Raw genomic sequence first — 23,253 nt, forward strand, 5'->3', positions numbered from 1 at the left:
AGAGCAGGTGCTGGCCGTTGCCCGAAGATTAACCAGGTTATCAGACCTTGGGACTGCGATGTGTGGCATACCCTCCGAAAGGGAGGCAGGCCAGGGAAAAGCCACCTGCCACCAAGGCCGAAGCATGCCGTGATGGGGCAAGATATATTTCCACGGGAGTGCACGGCTGCTCCCTCATGTCACCCACAAAGAGCCTGCCAGCCTACAGGCCCACCAGGGAAGCTCGTCAAGGCCTTGCCTGGTGGTGTGAACTTCTTCCAGTCTCCCCTGATCAGGGCTTGGATGTGAACCCAAGACTGGGGGTGGGAGGAAGCACTGCTTCCCTATTTGCTGTGCAGGCCCCAGAAAATCCTAGAACAGCTTCTGGGGATCTCTTCACCTTTTTATTCCTACTGTCATCCTCAGCGGCGGCACCAGCATCCGTTCCTTTAAGGTCTCCTGTGGGCCGGACACTAGCCAGGTGCTTGAGTCTAATACATGAATCCTGCCACCCCCACTAACCCTGCACAGGGGCCGTTATCTCAGACTCTGAGATAAACAGGGCCTTGGCCAGGCCCCTCAGCTAGGAAATGATAGAGGCGGGATTTGAACCCCAGGCCTGTTTGACCTGAGGGGCCCGTGGCTAAAGTTCTTCAATCTTATCACGCTTCCCTCTCCTTACCCAGAAAATGGAGATAACAGCAATACCTATTTCAAAGGGCTGTTGTGATAAGTAAATGACAATACACTTAGCTAAATTTCAATAGCTGGCACACAAGAAAGGATCAATAGATAAGTATTATTATTGCTATTATGACTCTATAAAGTCTCCCAAGGTATAATAGGGAAACAAAAAGAAACAACAACATATATTTGAATTTTCCCCAAAGTGGGCTCTCTTTCACATTATGCACATACACTCTCAGATGCTACTCGTGTACACAGTTCCACTTCTGGCAGGTGAGCTTTAAGAACCCTCTGGGCCATACTCACATTCTACCATGGGGGACTCTATTTTGCTGAATGGGATGCATTGGCCTGTTCCCCCTGAGCTGCAGTTTCTCTTTGGGCGATTTCAACAACTTGGAACTTAACGAGGATGCACTTAGAACACCTCCACTGGAAGAACGGCTGCTTCCACTTCCACTGCCTCCTTTGCTTTTGGACAGAGAAGGGAAGAAGGAAAATACTGAAGTGGGAGGAACGGCCAAAGAAGGCTTGCTGGATGAGCTATGTCTTCTTTCTGAAAAGGAACACAAAAGGGGCGGGGGGTGGGGGGGGGAAAGACACTGTTTCAGGCAAGTCTCCAATGGAACCCTGCGGGAGTCCCCGGAAATCAACACATTTAGGTTCAAATACGTGTCACTAAGTGAAAATATATTAAACTCAGCAGCTTTCAGAAATGGCTTATCTAGACCCCACAGACTTATTCTGGATTCTAGGAACTGGTCCTTCTGCTTAGGAAACGTCTCGGCCTGAAGAGGTTTATCATACATAGACAACCATTAGGAAACAGACATTCTAACCCTGAGAAGAGTGGGTTTTGCATTTTAGAAATGAACCTCACTGCAACTTGTAGTCAGAGAGGGGAAAAGTATTCATTCATCTGCAGAGCTCTGCTAATTGCCACTGCACGGAATTCTTTCTTCCTTTCTAGCGTAGTACCTCTCCAATTTTCAAAACAGCAAAATGTTAAGAAACAAGTTGTACCTTAATTTTTCTTTTTGTCACTACCCACCAGTATATGACACCAAATAAGAATGTTTCTAGGGTTATCTTATCGTTCCCTAAGAATCTGTGCTGAAATTTTCCAGTGAATCACTTCACTCCCCACTCCCAACGCCCCCCCCCTTTTAAATAATCTCACTTGACTACAGATGGCACAGCTCTTGTTCACACCATAGGATGCCAAAGGCGCAAGACAAAAATACCACAAATAGCTAAGCCTGCTTTTTATACCAGGAAGTAATTCATGGTTAAGTAAGGACTACTCAGGCTTAACTGAAAGTAAGTCTATCCACTAGAGAATCAGGTTTTCTCAGAGTAAGGCAACCCACACTAAATAAATCGAGAGCTGTTGAAGAATGTTACCATCGGAAACAAGTAAATTACTTAGTAACTTTATCTACTTAAGTACCTCAAGCTGGTAGCTTCAGTAGTTGCCTTTAGTTGAAGTTGTAATTTAAAATACGTTTGCTTTACTCTTAAGTTTTAAAATGTATGTGATCCAACATTTATTTATCACAATATGGAAGCTATATGAGTATTTTTTAAATTAAGCATATTAGAATCAATTTGACTACAACCATCATGTAAAGGATTTATTTCCAAAGGTCCTTTTAAATCAGTCCTGAGACTCTCTGTGAAGCTGTGCTGACTTATTCCCAGGAGGGCAATAGCTCAATGACGCTGTATGAGGTACTAAAGAGCCTGCTCTACACCAGGACAAAATCATTATGCTATCTACAGGCAGAATTCAAATTCTCCAACTAGACCACACAAAGGCTACAAGCAGGTTAGGAAGGCTAAACTGATAGTAATTTGTAAGTGCCTGCTGCTTCCCCCCACCCCCGCCAGATATGAAAGTAGTGTGTAAGGGAGGGAAAGCTAAAATAACAAGTTTAATAATTTTCCAAATTTGGCACCTGAGGTTTTCTTTAAAAAAAATTAGTTTCCTTCTCTTCCGTGATCCCAAAACACTCTGAATATACTTTCAGGCATCAGCACTTGTCAGCCAGGACTGTAAAAATCTGTCTCCCGTTCTGCCGACTCCCTTGGATGGTGGAGCTTCCTGTCTCGGTCATCTGCCCCGACAGCATGGCACAGAGTAGGCCTTCAATTAACATTTGCCCGATTGGTATGGCTCTTCTTATGAAGACAGTGATTTTCAAATGGTCCTAGAGCAGTGGTTCTCAACCTTGGCTACACATCGGCATAATTTAATGAGCTTAAAAAATACTGATGCCTCAGTCCCACCTTCAAAGATTCTGATTCTGATTTTTCTGTGGCCTGGGCATCCAGACTTTTACAAACTCTTCTGTGTGATTCCACTGCGCAGTCAATGGTGAGAGCCTACCCTAGACGAGGCTAATGCCTCAAGAACCATTAACCACAGCTGAGTAAATTACCATCTCTATGGCACTGAGAACACTGCCGAGCACGTGGCACTATATACCAGGGTTTGTTAAATGAAGCTCACCGCTACTACTTGTCCTCAACTAGTGTTTTCCAAACTTCCCTCAACTGCAAACTATTTTCATCATTCTTACCAAAGACACATAAAATACTATTTTTTACTCAACACTTTTATTCAAATTATCAACTCTACTGTTCCTTCCTCCTCCTCAATCTAATACTCACCAGTCTTTCACGGGGACAGCATTGGTATTTTGGACACAACAATCCTTGTACAGGATTTCAGGGTGGTTAGAATTCCTGTCCCCCAGCCCTTAATCACCAGCAAGTAGTGCCCCTCTATCAGGGGCAACCTGAAACTACCCCCAATCTGTTTTCAGATGGCCCAACTTTGAAGCAGGGTACCATACCACTCTCAGTGTTTTCCAGAACTCTTATTGTTTTCCAAAACAATAGCATCTATAAAACAACAGGTTTCAAAAGTGTGTAATATATATCTCTGATATACATTAAAATTATTAAATATTTAAATTAAAATGTTCAGCCACAAAAATCACCCCCAGTGGCAGTGTACTAAAGGAATAATTACCATGTCTGTGGTACAAAGAGGGGGAAAAATTCCAACCAAAACTTTGACTTCTAGGAAATACACTCTTTTTACTATTTGGGGGGTATCAGAATTCTCAAGCAGGTGTCTCAGAGTAAAAGTGATATATTTTCTCTGATATCAAATGATGTAAAGAAAATTCTCAATCGAATTAAACATAGTTCACTGTAATGCTTGTTTTGAAAACGTAAACTTATTCCGAAGTCACTGATCTACTAAGGAACAATTTGAGCAAAAAGAATTTTTGTATTTCCTTCTGCAAGATTTCATCGGCAAGAAGCACTAGGTAAATGCAGAAAACGACACCTGGCTAAACTGAGCCACGTGGGAATAAAAGCTCACACCCTCAGCCTGCCCAGCCACCCCCCCGCCCCGCCCCCAAACATGCACCATCCACCTCAGTTCACCATGGACCTTAGGAGCCACACCATCCACACAGCTGGTGCTACACCTTTTCCTCGATATCAGATAATCTTCCTTCCACCACTTCACAATAGCTTACAAACTGAAACCCTTCCGACACCTACCTGCAAAAGCACATGTCAGGTTGTTTTCAAGGAAAACTGTCATGTTAGAATGAATATTTATGTATTTTTTAAACCATTTAATACACATAAAACTGTGCTACCATTCTTGTTAGGTTCCTATCTTTTTCTGGGTGTCACTGATAAAGTTTTGGGTGTTGTACCCATTATCCCATTTTTCTAATGAGTCTCCTATGGTTTTTATTACGTCATTTTGCATAATGCGGTAATTTCTTAGGAATGTGTGCTGTCTTATGGCAGAACTGGCTGCAACTTCCAGTCTGCCCTTTCAATTTTTTCCTTCTTTTTTTTTTTAGCTGCACCGAGTGGCATGTGGGATCTTAGTTCCCTGACCAAGGATCGAACCAGAGCCCCCTGAAGTGCAAGTGCGGAGTCCTAACCACTGGGCCACCAGGGAAGTCCCTGTCCTTTCAATTTTCTATCCCCATCATAGTCCACTTTCCCTGTTTTCTTCTGTTAATGCTTTTTTTTTCCCTGAGTTGTCTATTAACTCTTTGATATGGGATTTTGCATTAGAAAATCAAGAGTGAAAGCTTTCTAACATTAAAGGTCAGCTGATATATCAATAACATTTCAGAAAAGTTGTACTTTCTACTGCAACAATAAAAGCTATTTAAAAACTAAGAATGGCAATCCATCATGTGAACTTCTTTCATTCACTAGAACTTGAAACAGACTGCGTGCGCGCGTGCGTGCGTGTGTGTAACTGTGATTCTGGCTGAAAAGTGCCAGCTCAAATCCCTGTCATGCTGCTGAATTAAGTTGTTCCTTCACATCATGGTCTGGTAACTCATTCTCTGGAAAGGGTGGCATTTGGCTTTCCCTTCACGAGAAAGCAAAGAAGAAAACACAAATTAAATTATAGTTGAGTTGGACTCTCCCCAACCTTTCACACTGGGCCCCTATTTTTCTTAAGATTTTAAACTGGGCTTCCAGTTTTAAAAAAGTGTTTGTTTCCAGATCAAAAGGGAAACGGGCAAGTTATGGGTAGGGTTAGGGACCTTATATTAAGTGGACAAACTGGTGGCCAGATGCTAAGCATAACTGAAGTGTGGTTTGGTGAGGAGTCCAAGTTGAGTTTTCAAAGCACTCCTCTCTCCAGGGTCTGGCACCAGCCCAGAGAAAGCACACTCTGTCCCTGAATGAGCAGGGCACTGTGAATGGCTCCAGCAAGCAGGAGAGACAGGCAGACCAACAGACAGACAAACACAGATACAGTGAAAAGACAGAGCAGAGACAGAAGGACAGACACGGGTGAGTGTGCGGTGTATGTGTGGCAGTGCTGGGGTTGGGGGCGGGGGGGACCACACAAGACAGATCTGGAAACAGAGACAGGGAGAAAGAGACAGAGCAAGAGATGGATGCATCGGGCTTTCTTCCCTTGTGGCTTGAGCATGTGATACCACTGCAGGCAAGGGTAGGATTCCGAGGTGGCCAGGGGAGAGGACAGCTTTCAGTCTTCCAAAATAGAAAGCAACCAAGAACACTGGGCTTATAATTGTGGATTCATGCTGAGGTTTAAAAATATATATATGTAAGTGTTGACACCTAGGTACAAACCAAAAAGGAGTTCAAAGCAAATAATTAGATCTTTTAAAGGCATATACATTGCTTTGAAATAAAAAACTAAAGATAACTTATATAACGTGTAAGTGTCAAAGTTAGGACACAAACCTAAAATGCAGTCAAAAGCACACTGTCACGTCAAATCATTCATGCTTGAAAAAAATCTAGAAAAATATTTGTCAAACTTTTTTTAAGTGGTTATCCCTGGGACTGTAGGTCTATTTTTGAAAAACTTCTGCACAATGTTTAATTTTTCTACAACAAATATGGTTTACTTGCTTATTAAATACATACTTTTAAAAGAGAGAGATCATTTGGTGTTCTGGCCTCAATTTCACACATGCCAAAATAATGCAAGGCCTATTATCACTCGGGAGCATAGAATCAATTTGTCCCATGCTCAATGATCATCACACAAGAGCAGGCAGAATGGCTAACAGCTCAGAAAAGCCCACAAAACTGTTTTTACTCCAAGCCCTTTTCTGGTATCTTATTAAGTAAGCCTTTTGCTAATCTTTTATGATCCCAGCAACTGATTAATGGAAAGTCTCACCTGCAACAACAGCAGCCACTACTGTTAGTGGGCGGAAACCACCCATCAGGCACCATGCTACGAAACTTATAGGGATTGCCTCATTTAGTCCTAACCATCTTCCTACAGAGCAGATATTGCCATGATCCCCACTTTCCAGATGAGAAGGCCAAGGATTTAAAGGACTCAGGTCAGTCGCCAACATCACCCAGCTAGCGAAGAGGCAGGATCAGGATGCAACCCCAGGCAGGGTGACTCTAGTGCCCAGGCGGGACCACATGACAGTCCACCTTAAGCGGTGTCATTAGCAGGCCACAATGCATGGTCCAAAGGCAGGCAGAGGGGTGATGGTAAGGGTTGCGGCATATGTCATCTTTCCAAGCGCTCCGCAAATGCAGGCTATTAGCACAAAGGGCGGCACAGTTGGAACATACAAGTTTAAGACAGAGTTTTGGTAAATTTGGGGTGGGGATCCAGAATCTGTTTAAGGGAAACCCAGGCTGTTGTGGATTTAATCTTCCTATTTTGGAAGTTGCTATCCTAAAGATTAGCTATGGGTGTCAGCCAGTGTTGCATTTGTTTCTTTTCCCGCAGGGAAACATTAAAGATGGTTTGAAGAGTGAATTTTGGTACAAAGTGCCAGTCAGAGCTGTCTTTCTGGCTTGGCTAAAAAGAATCACTTAGAAAGTTCCCAGATGGATATGCTCTACAAAGAACCCATGAGGAGGAGCAGTTATACCTGTTCTATACCTATAACAGAAATACCTGTTCTATAGGATTAGGCTGGCCGGCCCCCACAGACCAACACCATTATGCATGCTTGCAGTCACGCCCTGGTCCTGGTTGCCTTCCCAGCAGAGGCTGTTGGGCACAGTCTTGATTAACTAACCAGCTTGAATAGAATCCAAAGTAGAACCAAAAAACTTAAAAAAAAAAAAAGATCACGTGAAGGGGCAAGAACGCTGGAGTCAGACACATGTGGGTTCAAACCCTTGTTCTGTCACTAACTAGCTGGGTGACGCTGGGAAAAGACCTGACTCTATCTACTTTGGCAGACTCTTCATCTGTCAATCCTACCCTGCAGGGCTGTTGGGATTAAGTAACAGAGTTGTAAAGCCTGCAGCCCAGGGCTGACTGTGGACCAGGTACTGGGAACTCCAGAGGGAGTAAGAGGCCCCCTGTTAGTCCAGGTAATGCCAGTTACAGACTCAAGTGAGAAAGGCCAAGCAGACAGAAATCAGTGAAGAACAAACCAAAACCACTTACTCTACCTTCCCCAGTGTGGTAGAGACTTAGTTTATAGATTTACTTTACATGTCGTCCAGGAAGATACTAAGCTCTTCTCAATCAAGAGCTCGGAAGAACAACGTTTAGAATTCATTAAAAATGAATAAGGAGGGGCTTCCCTGGTGGGGCAGTGGTTGAGAGTCCGCCTGCCGATGCAGGGGACACGGGTTCGTGCCCCGGTCCGGGAGGATTCCACATGCCGCAGAGCGGCTAGGCCTGTGAACCATGGCCGCTGAGCCTGCACGTCCGGAGCCTGTGCTCCGCAACAGGAGAGGCCACAACAGTGAGAGGCCCGCGTACCGCAAAATAAATAAAAATAAAAAAATGAATAGGGCTTCCCTGGTGGTGCAGTGGTTAAGAATCTGCCTGCCAATGCAGGGGACATGGGTTCAAGCCCTGGTCCGGGAAGATCCCACATGCCGCGGAGCAACGAAGCCCGTGCGCCACAACTACTGAGCCTGCGCTCCAGAGCCCATGAGCCACAACTACTGAAGCCCGCATGCCTAGAGCCCGTGCTCCGCAACAAGAGAAGTCACCGCAGTGAGAAGCCCACGCACCGCAACGAACAGCAGCCCCGCTCACCACACTAGAGAAAGCCCGCGTGCATCAACACAGCCAAAAATTTTAAAAATAAATTTAAAAAAAATGAATAAATTCACACACCAACCAAAAAAGATGCTCATTCAAACTAAAGTTATTTTATAAGTAAAAAGTTGGCTCATTTTCCTGACAGAACTGAGTCACTTAGGAAGAACTGCAGGTGAAAAGGAAGAAAGTGAAGATCAAGTTTATGGATCCAAGGGTGGCAATTTTATGTGGATTATCAAAGCAATGATTCCTAAAACTCACAATTTTTTCTCTAAATGAAACTCACACTTTTGGATAGATTTGGTCAGGTAAGGTTAAATAGAGTGCATACTCTGTTACAGAAAATGCTCTCTATAACTGCTCCCATTTAAAGCAAGGATTTTTAATAATCAAGCTTACACATAGCTATAAAATGTAAAACACAGGTAAACATATAGAGCTCCTTTGGCCAGGCACAGCAATTAATAATTACATATACCGAAAGCTCAGTTTAGAAACGCTGGGTCATTCATTAAGCAGCCCTTTCAAAAAACTAATCGAATTGTTTACTTTGACATCCAGGTTGAAAATAACTGCTATGTACTATTACCCAGCTCCCGGTTAACCCAAAGTAGCCATCATAGTTCAGTTTCAGGCCACCAAACACAACTCATGAGGCATCATCTGTCTTTCACAAGGATTATGACCCACTATGAAACATCTAAGATCAGGGCCTGAGGCAGACTATATATCAAAACTGCATATGTGTGTGTGTGTGTGTATATATATATATATAATATACATAAAATTCAGTGACTGACCAGGCATACCCAATTCAGCATTATCCTAAGCAGTATCTGTGAAACCACACTTTGGGTGGACACATCTATTTTTTTTCTTAATAACTATTACAAAAAAATCCTTGGGACTTCCCTGGTGGCGCGGTGGTTGAGAGTCCACCTGCCGATGCAGGGGACGCGGGTTCGTGCCCCGGGCCGGGAAGATCCCACATGCCGCGGAGCGGCTGGGCCCGTGGGCCGTGGCCGCTGAGCCTGCGCGTCCGGAGCCTGTGCTCCGCAACGGGAGAGGCCACAGCAGTGACAGGCCCGCGTACCGAAAAAAAAAAAAAAAAGTGTGCCAAGGTTGTTTGTTTGTTTTTGCGGTACGCGGGCCTCTCACAGCTGTGGCCTCTCCCGTTGCGGAGCGCAGGCTCCGGACGCGCAGGCTCAGCGGCCACGGCCCACGGGCCCAGCCGCTCCGCGGCATGTGGGATCTTCCCGGCCCGGGGCACGAACCCGCGTCCCCTGCATCGGCAGGTGGACTCTCAACCACCGCGCCACCAGGGGAGCCCCTTGGCACACTTTTAAAGTCACACTGTGGACTATGTGTGGACATAAAGCATTTAATAGTGTCTCCTCACTACTCTCACTGTCAACTTCTCCCTGTAAACGTTCTTATTCTTTTCTAAAAGCACTTTCACGTGTCTCACCAGCAAACACAATCCAACTCCACTCCTTGTCATTACATATTCTTTTTTAATCCTATATCTGCTTTTTCTTTGATCCAATTTCTGGAGGGTCCCCAGGGACTCGACCGGACTACTCCACAGCAAGCAAAGCGTGGTCTGATGCTAAAAAGGAAGCAAATCTGTGGGACTGTCCCGAAACATTCAAATCTCAAGTTGTGGAATCCAGAGCTGACCTCTGACACACAGTGCCTCAAAGGACAGTTCACCAAAAGCCAAAACCAGAGCCGCGAGGCAGCCTCAGAGCATGCTTAGGTGGGTTACAAATGGCACTGGAAAACAGTGAGGAAGAAAAAAAAGTCTTTACACAAAGCACTCGGCATCATTTCCACTAGAGAGATTTAACTGAAAAGGATGATTTCAACACTGGCTGCCCTAACAAATTAGTCTCCAACTGCGACTTCTGCCAAATGCATTTCTCCTCCCCCTAACGCAGAATGTTTTTAAATTAAAACACGAGGGGAAAGTGCAGAAGAGAGAGTCATTTACAGCACTTGGGCCACTTGAAACAACTTTTCGCCAAGGTCTATAATCAAATTATCAAGCTCTTGAAGTCAGTGCTTTATGACGGAAATAAAAGCCCCACTAAAGTATTCCAGGTCCCTTGGCATTTCCACGTCTCTGGGCAGGGCGGCACTGCAGCATTCCCATTCACACTAGCTGATGAAAGAGAACAGATCACAAAGGGCAGATTACAAGGGAGAATGACTCCAACTCCGGTGGGGGAAGGGACAGGCGTGAATGGATTGTAAATAATGTTGCTAAGAAAGGACCACAAATATGGCAACCTCAGATAATCCTCTTGCCAGGAATTCTTCCCATGGGGACTGTTCTTTCTGAACTTTGCTTTCAAGTATGTGAGAAATATGAAAACCTTACTGAATATCTGGAGGTAGCCCTCCCCTGCTGTCTCAACTTGTAGGTCTGTACAAACATTAGGAAAAAATGGCTTTTAAAAATTCCAGATACTTTATTAAAGGAGATGGAATGATAGAGAAAAAGAGGGGATACTGGATGGTATAACAACTGATCACCTCCGTTGGGAGAATATCATTTCTTCATAATCGTTGTCATAAGGCATCTTGTTTAAGGAACATTGAATGGTCTGAATAAGAGTTCATTTCCTTAAGGGGGCCCTTCCTATCCTGTTCAAGGTGCAGACTTCGAACTGAGAGTTATCATCATGATTTCAGACAGACACACACAGATGTTTTTAGCAAATACAACTTTGGGGAAAAGGCTGTTACCGCCTTGAGCAAAACACAGCCACCAAACTATGCCACCCCTGTGATGTTGCCGTCACCATTTCTGGCTACAGGATATCATGCAATGAACGACATGCTGGCTGACACTTCCACTTTGCTAACAGTCACAAGCAGCTCTCTCCGCCGTCCTCAGGACACACACTGTTACCCAAATGATACTGGCAGAGTACAGCAAGCACTCACCCTGCCTGAAACAAACAGGACCGCAGGTCTGAGCGATGCACAGCATCTCCCCCGAATTCGCTCCCATTGACTTGAAATGTCGGCACGCCTCAGGTATCAACATGTGAGAAGAAACCAAAAGCCAAAACCAAAACTCCATCAGTCTCCATTTACTTTTGCTTTAATCCTTTATCTGCTGGAGGAAAAAGCATCCCATACGTTTAGCGATCTATCATTTTAAGTTTAGCCTTCCAATTTGTGAACACCTTGCACGGGTCAAGCATCGACATCCTCAGTCCTTACGCAAGTACCTCTCTAGTCACGTTTTGGGTCTGGTTCCCAGTTTTTCTCTAATGAAAGATACAAGGCTATCATCAAAATGCAAAAAGTATTAACAAAAACAAGCTATGCCTTTACCACTCCAATCCAGTTTTAACACACACACAAAGGGTAGGGGAGAGAGAAAATTAAAAGAAACCTGGCAGAACTCAAACTAGAGGAGTTCTCTGTTTTTGTTCTGTTCCTTTGTTTTTTAAAAGGAAAACTTCTGTGCAGGAATCCCCTCAGGGAGCACTGTCCTCTGAGGCCAAGAGGAGCAGCAAGTCCAAGGTGCAACGGAATGACAGCACCATCTGCTTCAGAGTGCTGCGCTAGTCTGTAAGCCACATCCTTATTGCTGTTTCCCAATAGTTTTGTGGCCTTTATATTTCACTTTATTGGGGAGAAGGTGGAGAAGGGGTGAAAAGACCGTGAACCTGGGAATAACAAAAACCCCAAACTCACAACACAGCCCTTAAAGTCTCCTCATTAAGCGCTCTGTTAATAAGGAATGGGTGATTCATGACGTAACAATGCCAACGAGGAGTCTGCAGCACGTGTTTATTTTTTCTGAAGACAGAAAACAGCGTCTGCCCCACCTACAGGATGGGGCTGTCAACTAATCAACACCAAAAGCGATATGCAAAAATGAAACCAGAAACAGCAACACTAAAACTGCCTGACGAGAAATAAGAGTTCTTAGAAAAATCAATTTTAGGGCATTAAACAGCAATTTGAATAAAGGTTTGAAAATCTGTTTGTATTTAAAGTTCTGCAAACCAGTAGTTAAATTTCAGCCTCAATGAGAACCATCCGGTCAAGCACATTACTGCAGGAGGCATGAAAGGTGAATCCAGTGAAAACTAAAGATTTCAACTGTCACCTCACTTCCTGCTTGCAGACGAGGCATGAGAGAGTTAAGGTAACTTTGAGAACAGCCGCCCAACCCACCCAGGAAGAATCTGCTTGGCTGTACTGGCTACCTTAATAACACAACCGAAAAAGAATAGTCTTTTCTGGCAGTCAGTCAGTAATTAAATTTTTATACACTCAATTTAAGTTACTGAATGACTTCCCAGGGTTACTGTTTGTATTCTGAAGTTGTTCTTCCTCTTGACACAGTGTTCTGCTTGAAACTTTGCTGTGGATTTGAAGTATCCGACAAAACAGCTTTCAAACACGTTCTACAGGAAACACGGTGAACTGCCTGTCATGAAACCTCACTCACCACAAGTGAGATAAAAAACAAACAGTTAAAGCGTGTTACAACGTTCGTCCATTTTTAGAGAGCGATGTAACCACTGCTCTCCCTGTTTTGAGATATGGGCACCGTTTGGTGCAAACCTCAGCATTTTGTTGGAGTTAACAGCAAACTCAACTCCTGCCTGCGTTTGACCTTTGGCCAGATCACTCAAATGACATTTCAGCATGGCTCCTGTGGACGGCCGGCAGCAGCTAATCCCTCTAGCTGCGATTACCCCCCTGCTCCACGGGTCTGCAGAGCGCACTCTCTCCACCACTTCAGCCACGAAGTGCTCCGGGCCTGCTGGCGGGGCAGGACGGCCACCAGAGGAAGGGGGCCTGCGCCAGCTCGCCACACTCGGCTCTGCGTGGGTCTCTGTCCTGTTCCCAAAGACCTAGCCCACCTTCCGCAAGCTCGTCCAGAACTGGGCCCCGGGCCAAGTCCAGCCTCGGAAAACTGCTTCGGAAAACTTACCCGGTGGAGCTTTCAGCCCCCGTGCGGAGGAAGGGCTGTTCTGAAGAGGCTTCTTGTTACCTTCCATTCACATAATTTGGTTGTGCTTCATTGCACACTTGCTACTGCAGGCTTGCATCATGATTTGAGTCTGCCCACCAACTCCAAATATGCTCCATGTTTGGTCTTATGTAACATTTGCTACTACTGTAAAAAGCACTTGAATTACAAAGGTCCTGGCAGATCAACAGAAAACAAGGGGTGGAGTCTAATTTCATCTAATATGGTCATACAAGGCGTCCTGGCTGGTGTAAATGAATCCTTCTCTTTGAAAGGCAGCTGGCCAAAACTGAGGGAGATGGAATTTATAAATTTAACCTGCTAGAATTAGAATGTAAATTACTCACACCTGATTTTCCTGAGTGAGTAAAATGACAACTATTACCAGGTATATTAGAAAATGTACTTGATTCGTTATATATCTACACTTTAAGCCTGGACAAACCTACAAGTTTTAATGTTATACATTTTTACAAATATCAGCAGTCTTTCTCCACATTCTATTTTCCCACGATCTATACTTTAAAACAACAGAAGTCTGTTATACCTAAGCACACTTTTCCTTAAATCTAGTAAGAAAAATCTTAACCCATTTTCTGTGCATGTTTGTAAAACAGTCTAATTTCAGAAAAAATATACACCTTATTGTCCAGAGTTCAACCACTGGATGACCGACTAAAGCTGGGGAACTTTTAGACTTTTAATCCCAGTACTTCTCGAAGTGGCTCTTTGTAAACCAGGCCTTCCTGGTTTAGCTGTTTGTCTGTCTTCAGCCCTATTACACTCCCTGCGTCACTACTCCCCAATCTTGTCAATCGCCAAATCTTACTATCAAATAGACGTGGAAAAAAGCAGCCAACAGATCTGAATTTTATGATAATAAAGGCTGCACACATAAACAGACTCAGATGCCTGATAGTTCAGAATGAACACTTTTAAATGTCAAAAGGAGGGGGTAAATTCCTCTACAAAATACCATCACCCAACACAGACTATTTGGCACAAAGTCATGAATTACATGTGTGGAAAAGATTTGGCCTGGAAGGGGTGGTAAAGAGTTGTGAGGCATAGGAAATGGCTTCTATTAGACCAGACACAAATTCTACATTTACTGTAAAACAAAAGAGTAGTAGCCACACTGCTTTATTTTCACAGCAAGCATTCAGACCCTAACCACAGCAGCAATATTAAGATCTAGAGGGCTTTCTGAAACCCTCCCCCGACCCCCCACCAGATTTCCGGTTCAAACAATGCAAAACTATGGTGGTTCTTAAAAGACAGAAGAACACAAGGAAAGAGCCATCAGCGGGACTAGAAGCACAGGATGAGCAAATCTTTCCAAAGTTAATTAGCAAAAATAAGACATTTAGGTTAACTCACTGACGGGTTTCTTAAGCTAGCAGGAGAAAAAAAAATTCTATTGCCATACTACCTGATTGCAGAAAGTTTTTTATCATCATTCCCTGCATCCACCTGCCCTCGCCCTCGCCAAGGGGGAGCTGAGGAGTCTCCCTGACACCATCAATGGCAGACCTGAACTGGGATAAGAGGACCTGACTCAGACTAAGCCTCAGCTCCACATCACTGCACCCCTCAGCCTGGACACCAGACTCCTTGCCAGTCTCCCAGCACAAACGCTTGCCTTTCTAATGTTCCCTTTTGTAGATGGTGATGGTGCTAGTGGGGAAAACAATCCTTACGAGAACCAGCCAACCCAAGACAATTTTGGAAACGACGTCTTTCTGTAACCTGGAGGAACTTCAGGATGAGCTTCAGCAAATCTTCGTAAATGCTACAAACATACGTCTACACTTAATTTCATATATAAACAAGAAAGAAACAATCCGAATTTATCTTTAAGATCTATATCAAAGAAGGGATGAATGATAGTGCAAACCAGAAAAATTAAAATTTGTACAATAAGAATAAAAACAAATACACAACAACTGGGCATATAAAGCTCAGACTGAACTTTTAAACACATACCGCTCTTAATACCCTGAGTAAAATACTTAACCAAATACCACCCTGTTCTGCTTGGAAAGCATTATTACTATTTTCTTCAAACCACTTCTCAATATCCTATCCAAATAAAGTTTATATTGATATTAAATCTCCCAATGATGGCTCATATTTCAGTGCCTAGGTCTGGGGACATGGTCACATTTCTTTTTTCTTATGAAAAAATAAACAGACTACAGACTAAAAAAAGACTACGGACTAAAATACCATTTTAATAGAATAACATCCATGCCTTACAGACCAAAAATTATAGGTATTGGCTGTGGTGTGGATGGTGTGCACTCATCAATTTTACTCTGGTTGCACAAAGGGAGTCCTGAACTGACACAAATTCTTCTGTGAATTAGCCCGCTCCCAGCAAACAAGCAAACCGGCAGCAGCTAGGAGGGGCCACGAGGGCTTGGGTTTGGCCACAGCCTCAGCACTTTTAGTTGTGTAGCCTTGGGCAAGAGACTTCTGTCCCTCAGGGTCTGTGCCCTCCCCTGAGAAGCAGTAATACTGCCTCCTCTAACAGGGCCTCGGTGAGGAGTAAAGGAGGTGACACATGTAATGCAGTGCCCAGCACATCTTAAATGCTCGATAAGTGTCAGCTATTACGATGAGAAAGAAGGAGAAACTGGATGGTGGACATCATTCAAAACAAAGGAAGACCAAAAGAAAGACAGCGGTTTCTGTTACAGAAACTAGTGAGGTCCCCAACACATCTTGGGATTTCCTAAATCCACACCTGAGAAGCCAGCAGAGGTGTCATTTGGTGTTCTGCAGGACAACAAACGAGCTGTTGGCAGTTGGGAAATCCTGTGTTCCTGTCACCAGCGGCAGCCAGTTCTCCAGCTTACAGCAAGCAGCACAAGCCTCCACTCACTCCACTTCACTGTCTCAGCAGGCCGGGCCGAGTTATAATTGGCCTTAATTGGCACTTACAGGAGCTTTAACATTCCTCACCTGCTGCCAAGGAGCACTTGAAAGGGGGAGAAAGTATTTTCAAACTTGGAAATACCAAGCAATTCATTCAGCTGTGGGCCGGGAAGCCTGCTATCCAGAATCAGATTAGCTTCACCCAGAAATGCTGCTATGTTATTATCCAGTGCTCATTAGGTGCTCACACAGGATTAGGAGAGGTGGGAGATGAAGTTTAAAAGGGGATAATTCACCTTGGGGGCTAACAGCACGCAGCAGCCTCCCTCTGGCTGGCATCGTCTGATCTGTTTGGTGGACACTTCTTCAGGGCTCAGCCACACTTCGTGTGTGTGTCCCTTTTCAGCTGTTCAGATTGTTCAAAGGCAGGCAAATAAAGTATAACCTCACAGCCTCATTTACATAGGCTTTGTGTGAACCACAGTCTGACCTCGGCCCAGTCATTATTTGATACACAAAGTGAACACTGTTAAAAGGTGACCAATCACACCAAATTCAAGGAGGATAATGAGATCAGAAATAAAACTGGCAATAGTTTTTCACTGGCCTCGCAACTGATCTCAACAGAAATTACTGTCTTCTAGAAGACTACACATTTTGCAGAGAGGAATCTCAGCCTAACAGAACTAGATTTCTTCCCTAAGATAAATTCCATACAGAATGAATAGAAATCTCCCACAAGTGCCAGGAAAACTGCCTATAATTGTTTAAACGAATATTTTAAAAATCATCACTCATTTTGAAAGATCTCTTTGCCTCGTATCATTACTCAAACTATCACTCAAACTCAGAAGACACATGCTACACTGGTAGTAAACAAAAGTTTGCACTTGTTTGCGAAACTGACTTCAAAGTCAAATTACAATTAATCACACTTGTGCATATGCGTGTAAAACACTGTAAGAGGCTTTAGAAAAATAAGAAATGGAAGTTTAGAAAAATAAATAAAACACCTACTCCTGATGGTGATACTGTCATACGTGGCTAGTAGAGAGCCTTTTTGGAAAACAACATAGTAGCAGCTATTAACAATGCAAATAAATACCCTTTTTGATCCCAGAATCCTTTCCTGAGACTCTATCCCATAGAAACAAAACCACCAGCAGTTAAGGACTTATGTAGCAGGGTGGCTACTGCTGCTTTGTTCATAGAGGCAAAAAGCAGGAGACAAAGTGAATGTCCACAGACAGAGGGTCTGGCTGAGGAAGCTACCGCACAGCCGCACCTTAAAAAGGGGATTAGTATTATCTTGGGATGTGAGTGGATCTCCATGTTGTATTGCTGAGTGGAAAAGAAGCAGAAGTATGCATAACAGGATCCCTTTTTTTTTCTTTTTTTTGGGTAAAACTATGACCAGTAGCCCCTGCTAATGAAACATGGGATTACATGTGTCTGTAAAGAGTTATGAGCATGAGAAAAAATATAGAATGATGTATACTAAGTTACATACTAAGAATGTATCTAGTTACATAGATGGATTACAGAGTGGAGGACCGTTACAGTTGGAGAAGGTGGGGAGTGAACGCCAAAGAAACAAGAAAGATGGGTGACTAATAAGAAAATAAATAAATAAATAAACATTTAAAAAAACAAGAAAGAAGTAGGCTGAACTGAAAATAGCATGTTTGAGATTACTACATTTGTGTATCTATGTAAGTATATATGGCGGATGTATGCATCTCATATATTCCCATATCAATCAAAAAATCCACTAAGAAACTCACTTGAGTTTTTGTTACAAAAAATGCACTGTGAAGAAAGTGGAAGAAAAATTTAAACAGTATGAAATTCTGGTATTACATCAAAGCACTTTATCCTGACTGTGGAACCCATTTCATTTGTTTGGCTACACAGACTGAGAGTCTAGTAACACAACTGAGCACAGTAAGAATAACATAGAAAAAGGCCTATTAGCCACTCTTGCGAAACAACACCTGAATTTTCTAAAGCTCACTACAAATCTTCTATAGTAGGAGTTTCAGCAATCTTTTTAAAATATCAAGCATAAGAAGTGATGAAACAAATTTCATACTGGAGTTTTTCACCCTAGGAGACTACAGATCAAGAACTATATCATGTGTGATTAGGGGCTGATGGCTTGTATTTTAAATTGAGATAATTACCTTCCTCCATTTCTCTTTTTATTAACTTTCAAACACACAAGAGGAAAACGTATACAATTGCTTTGACGTTCAAATTGAGAACTGTCGTCTTAAAAACAGAATAGAGAAGTAAACCTAAAGACTGGAATTTCTATACACACAATAAGGAATGAGGAAGGAAACAGATATATTTAGCCATTGCCCCCTCCCCCAAACCAGTTTTAGGGGTTTGAACTAGCATGTGCGTGGGAGGAACTACCCCAGCCAGGTAGTAAGTAGGTGCTACTGCATATCCAAGCGATAAAAACTCCCTCTTCTGGTCAGATATAAGACCACAGCTTAACGGGGTTGACATAGCAGGTGTATGTGTATCTTAACTAGCCAACCCACAAATTAGCCTTGTGAAATGATTGTCAGGAAAAACATCTTTCAGCAAATATAACTAAAATATGGATTTATATCCTGAAATGTCCCCTTTAAAATCTGAAGCACATCCATCCTAATAATTTCTGTATGTAGCAGACAAGAGTAGCATAGGCGAACATTAACAATTTTTATTGAATGACTGATGCTGCTGGAAACTCACATTTTCACTGCCTCATTCTGGTGACACAAATCAGACCCGTTGAAGTAGTTCATTCAATCACAGTAGCACTAACCTGGAGGGCAGCTCTGACCAGCCTCCAGGTGGAAAATCAATACACTGACATACTGACAGACATTCCCAAAGAAGAATGGGTTTAGGGCTTCCCTGGTGGCGCAGTGGTTGGGGGTCCGCCTGCCGATGCAGGGGACACGGGTTCGTGTCCCGGTCCGGGAGGATCCCACGTGCCACGGAGCGGCTGTGCCCATGAGCCATGGCCACTGAGCCTGCGCGTCCAGAGCCTGTGCTCCGCAACGGGAGAGGCCACAACAGTGAGAGGCCCGCGTACCGCAAAAAAAAAAAAAAAGAAAAGAAAAAAAAGAATGGGTTTAAAGCGCTGCACGTGATAATGTAGCACTAACAATTTATATGTCCACCAATAGGGGACAGGTTAAATTAAGTACATTAAGAAAGTGGAATAATAGGCAATCTTTAAAAAGAAGGAAGTAATGTGCATTAACATGGAAAAATAAGCTAGATCACTAAGTTTAAAAAAGTGAACTTATAATAAGTCTAATTTTCCATGTGTGTGAGAAAACAAGAAATACACAGCTAAATATTCCTTTGTCCAGGGTCTAGAAACATCCCAAGAGTTTATGTCAACCTGTACCCCTGAAAGGTTAAGATGGAGATTTACTTATTCTGACCGCATATTTAACCTCTTGCTGATGGTTACTGTTTTTCTTTCACAATGTGCATTACTACGTTAATAATGAAAAAATCAAATACATGTGTTTTTCCTTTTTAATCAATAAGTTTCTATTACCCAAGTCATGGCTTACATGACTAAATTACTGTTCCACTAAAAAAAAAAACCAAAAAAGACAAAACCAACAAAAACCCAAAAGAATAAATGACCCCAAAGTTTGGCATCACTGCAATAACTATTTTCTATCCCCACAATCTCTAGAAAATGTCTAAAGACTGAATGAATATAATACATCAAAGGCTTTTCATTCAGGTCAGTACACCTCATTAAAACAAAACAAACAAAAGCCCATATACAAATTGAAAGAACAACCCCATGATCTACAAGCTAAGTAAATCCATCCAGCTACTGAGGCCAAAGCCCCAAGAGCCATTTCTCATCCCTTCTTCTCCCGTATCACTCAATCCCAGTCCATCAGCCACCCCTGCTGGCCTTCTACTTCTGTGCTGATTCCCAGTCTATCCGCATCTCTCTGCCTCTGCTGCTACCACCTTCAACTTAAGCTTTCTCTCCAAATCCCACCCTCACCTGGACTAGTGCAATACAGCCCACTAACCGTCTCCCTGCTTCCGCTCTTGCCCTCTATGTTCCTCAGAGCAACCATGAATCACATCAATACACTTCCTTGCTCAAAATCCTCCAGTGACTCTGCATGGCCTGCATTGGCCAAGCCTGGTTCCTTCCATCTGGCGCCAGCACCCCTTTCTCCAACCTCAACCTGGACCCCTCTCCTCCCTGCACACTGTTTTTCTACCTCCTCACTGGCCTCTCTGCCAAGGTCATTCCCTCCCACAGGATCTTTGCACCTGCTATTTTCTCTTTGTGGAACACTGCTCCTCCAGATCGTCAAATGGCTAGCTCTTTTTCATCACTGACCTTACGCATCAACTCCTCAGAGCGGCTTTCTTTGACTAGCCTTACCAGAAGTGCCTTGCCCCAGTTATTCTCTCACACTATCCCAAGCCTTTATTACTACCTGAAATCATCTTATTTTACTTGATTTCATCTTTCTACCCTAGAAAGATTTCTATCTTTCATCGCTCTACCCTCCCTAAGCTGCATGAAATCAAAGACACTGCTTTCCTAGTTCAGTGGAGAGCAATGCCTAGACAGGAGGTACTCAATAAATACTTGTTAAATGTGAATGGTATTATTCATTTCCAGTTTATGATTTTTAAAAAAAACCCAAAGGCACAGACATTAATAAAGGCCCAGATTTCAGTATAAAGGAAAATCAATACATTTTATAACTAGCAATTAAAATGCTGCTCCTACAAATAACACCATTTTAAATGTACTTGCTTTTGTATTACTAAGAAAAAAAAGATAAAATTACATTGATCCTTTATCTGATGCTGCTGAAGTTATCTGAAATTTTTAATTAGCACTATTTGGCTTGCGGTAAAGAAGAACTGAATTCACTGCATTAATTTCACATCATGCTGTTCAGTGACAAGAAGCTTAGATCAAATAGTTAACTTGGAATTTCCTTCGAGAATTAAACTAACGTCTACCCTGACATTGCTCACGTTTTGATGTGCCTGCTCTGGTTTGCTCCCTTCCCTGGCTCAGCCCCCGACTGCTGGAGAAAGGCCTGGCGTGTGTCTTTGAAGTAAAAGAGTGAAGTATTTTTGGCTCTGCAACAAATTTCAATCTTTATACTGACTGCAGAAATATGCCAACCAATTCTCTAAAGAAGCTGGAAAATGTTATGAGGCTGCAACAAAAAGAGGAGTAGCTTGGCTTTGGATAACTACTATGATTTAGGGTTAAATAAAGTAGAACGGGCTGAAGAGAAATCCAATGACTATGCTAAATCAAATATCTACCTACTACCATTACGTCTTCAAATTACTAAATGTCCTCTCTGAGGTAATGGCTTTACAATGCTGACCCAGCCACTCTAAGCAAACTTAAAATTCTACCTGAACTAGAACATCTGTCATTAATGACAGTTTTGTGACATGTGGAATTCATTACATCTACTCTAGATTTTCTTTTAACTCTATACATCCTTATTATATGCAAAAGAAACAGATGTAAGGAGACAGAAAACCCAGCCTCGGACATTTTATCTGTGTGAATGAAATTTAATTTAGGAGTTTGATCCGTAAACTGGGAATAAAACCATCCATTCAGTGGGTTGCTAAGAACAAGAAATAAGATAATACGTGCAAAAACACTTTGTGAATCAAGTACAAATTATCATTAGCCTGTGGGCTTTTAAATGAATGCCAATCCTAAAAAGATTAAGTATCACTGAAAGTTTCAAAGTAGAATAAGAACCAGATTATAAGAATGTAGAGGCCAAATTTAGCTAACAACTGGAAGGAAAAAAGAAACATTTTTTTCTTTATCCAAAATCACAGTTACTTAATAACCAAATAAAACAACTCATTCAAAATACCTGAATATGTTATTTTCCATGTCTAAGTCAATCAGATGACAAGAGGGAGAGGGTGTTCTTTATTAAACAGCAAAACCTCTGCTCTGTGATGCAGATTAACTTAATTATGTGATGGCAATCATTGGTCACAACTATGTGAAATTGTTGTCAACAATGGGATCGGCATTTTTACCAGAAACAGCCCACGGGATCTCATAGAGTAAGATTCATTTTGCTCTCACACTGACCGTCTTTGAAACCAATTAATTAGCTCAAAAAAGTATGAGTAATTTCTGTTTACTCGTCCTCTGCTGAAAATGACATTTTAGAAAAATATAATTTATCCTGGCACCTAAAAGAATCCAATCCACTTCAGTGCACTTTAAGGAACGTTAAGTCCAAGCAATACATGTGGCTGTTAATTTTACAGGATTTGTAGTATCTGCAAGCGGAGAAAGCTCTCAGATTGCAGAGGTGTTTCTGCTAAAGGTACCTTCACAAAGTTATGAAAAAGCCATATTTATGACATCCCCATCTGTGAAGCAAGGTCTGAGAGAGGGGCAGATGTTTTACACCGAGCCCAGACTCCCACCCCACTTACAGCAATGGGACAGCACGCAACACGTGATACCGATGGATAAATGGCAAAGGGTATTTAACTGTGATCCTTTTGCAGATCAACATGAGATCTGAGAATACTGCTCGGTAAGGCATTTCCTAGGCTAGGGTTGGCCTCAGGAGACAGCTCCCTGAACATCAGAGGAAACCAAATCCAACAGCTTGAGCTGGTGTTTCCCCAAACATGGAGTAGGTTATCACTCTTCAACATTAATAACATTAAATCTCAAGTGAAAACTTACTCCCTTTCCAAATCTCTTTCAAGTCTTCTGGTAACATCACGCTACTCTGTGGATGACACTTGCCTAAAACGTGCTAGTCTTGCTTTTAACTAAGAGAGCAGGCTTCAAGGTTCAGTGATGGCATTGGCAAGAGCAGCAACAAAGGATTTAATCTTTTCACTGTGTTTATTTTCACACTTACCATCTATGGCAAAGAAGAGTAGTTTTCCCGTTGATGATTCTAGTAAGGTTTTCTTTGTGAAAGATTTATTTAAATAGAAGTGGTTTGATTTAAAGAAAAAATATTAAGTGGCATTAAATAAGCAAATCATAAAGATGGAACTCGGTGGATCGAAATTGGGAAAAGGTAGCAGAGGTACATGTGCTCAG

General features: G+C 42.6%; 1 protein-coding gene across 1 annotated transcript in view; it reads right to left on the reverse strand.

The window, feature by feature from the left end:
* Positions 1 to 23,253, reverse strand: part of ATXN7 (ataxin 7) — a 128,855-nt gene that overhangs the window by 20,478 nt on the left and 85,124 nt on the right. Inside the window, 1 exon segment of the mRNA XM_033424772.2 lies at positions 973 to 1,222. Coding sequence (XP_033280663.1) covers positions 973 to 1,222 — 250 coding nt within the window.

Source organism: Orcinus orca, chromosome 10 (assembly GCF_937001465.1).
Source record: "Orcinus orca chromosome 10, mOrcOrc1.1, whole genome shotgun sequence".
Lineage (NCBI taxonomy): Eukaryota > Metazoa > Chordata > Mammalia > Artiodactyla > Delphinidae > Orcinus > Orcinus orca.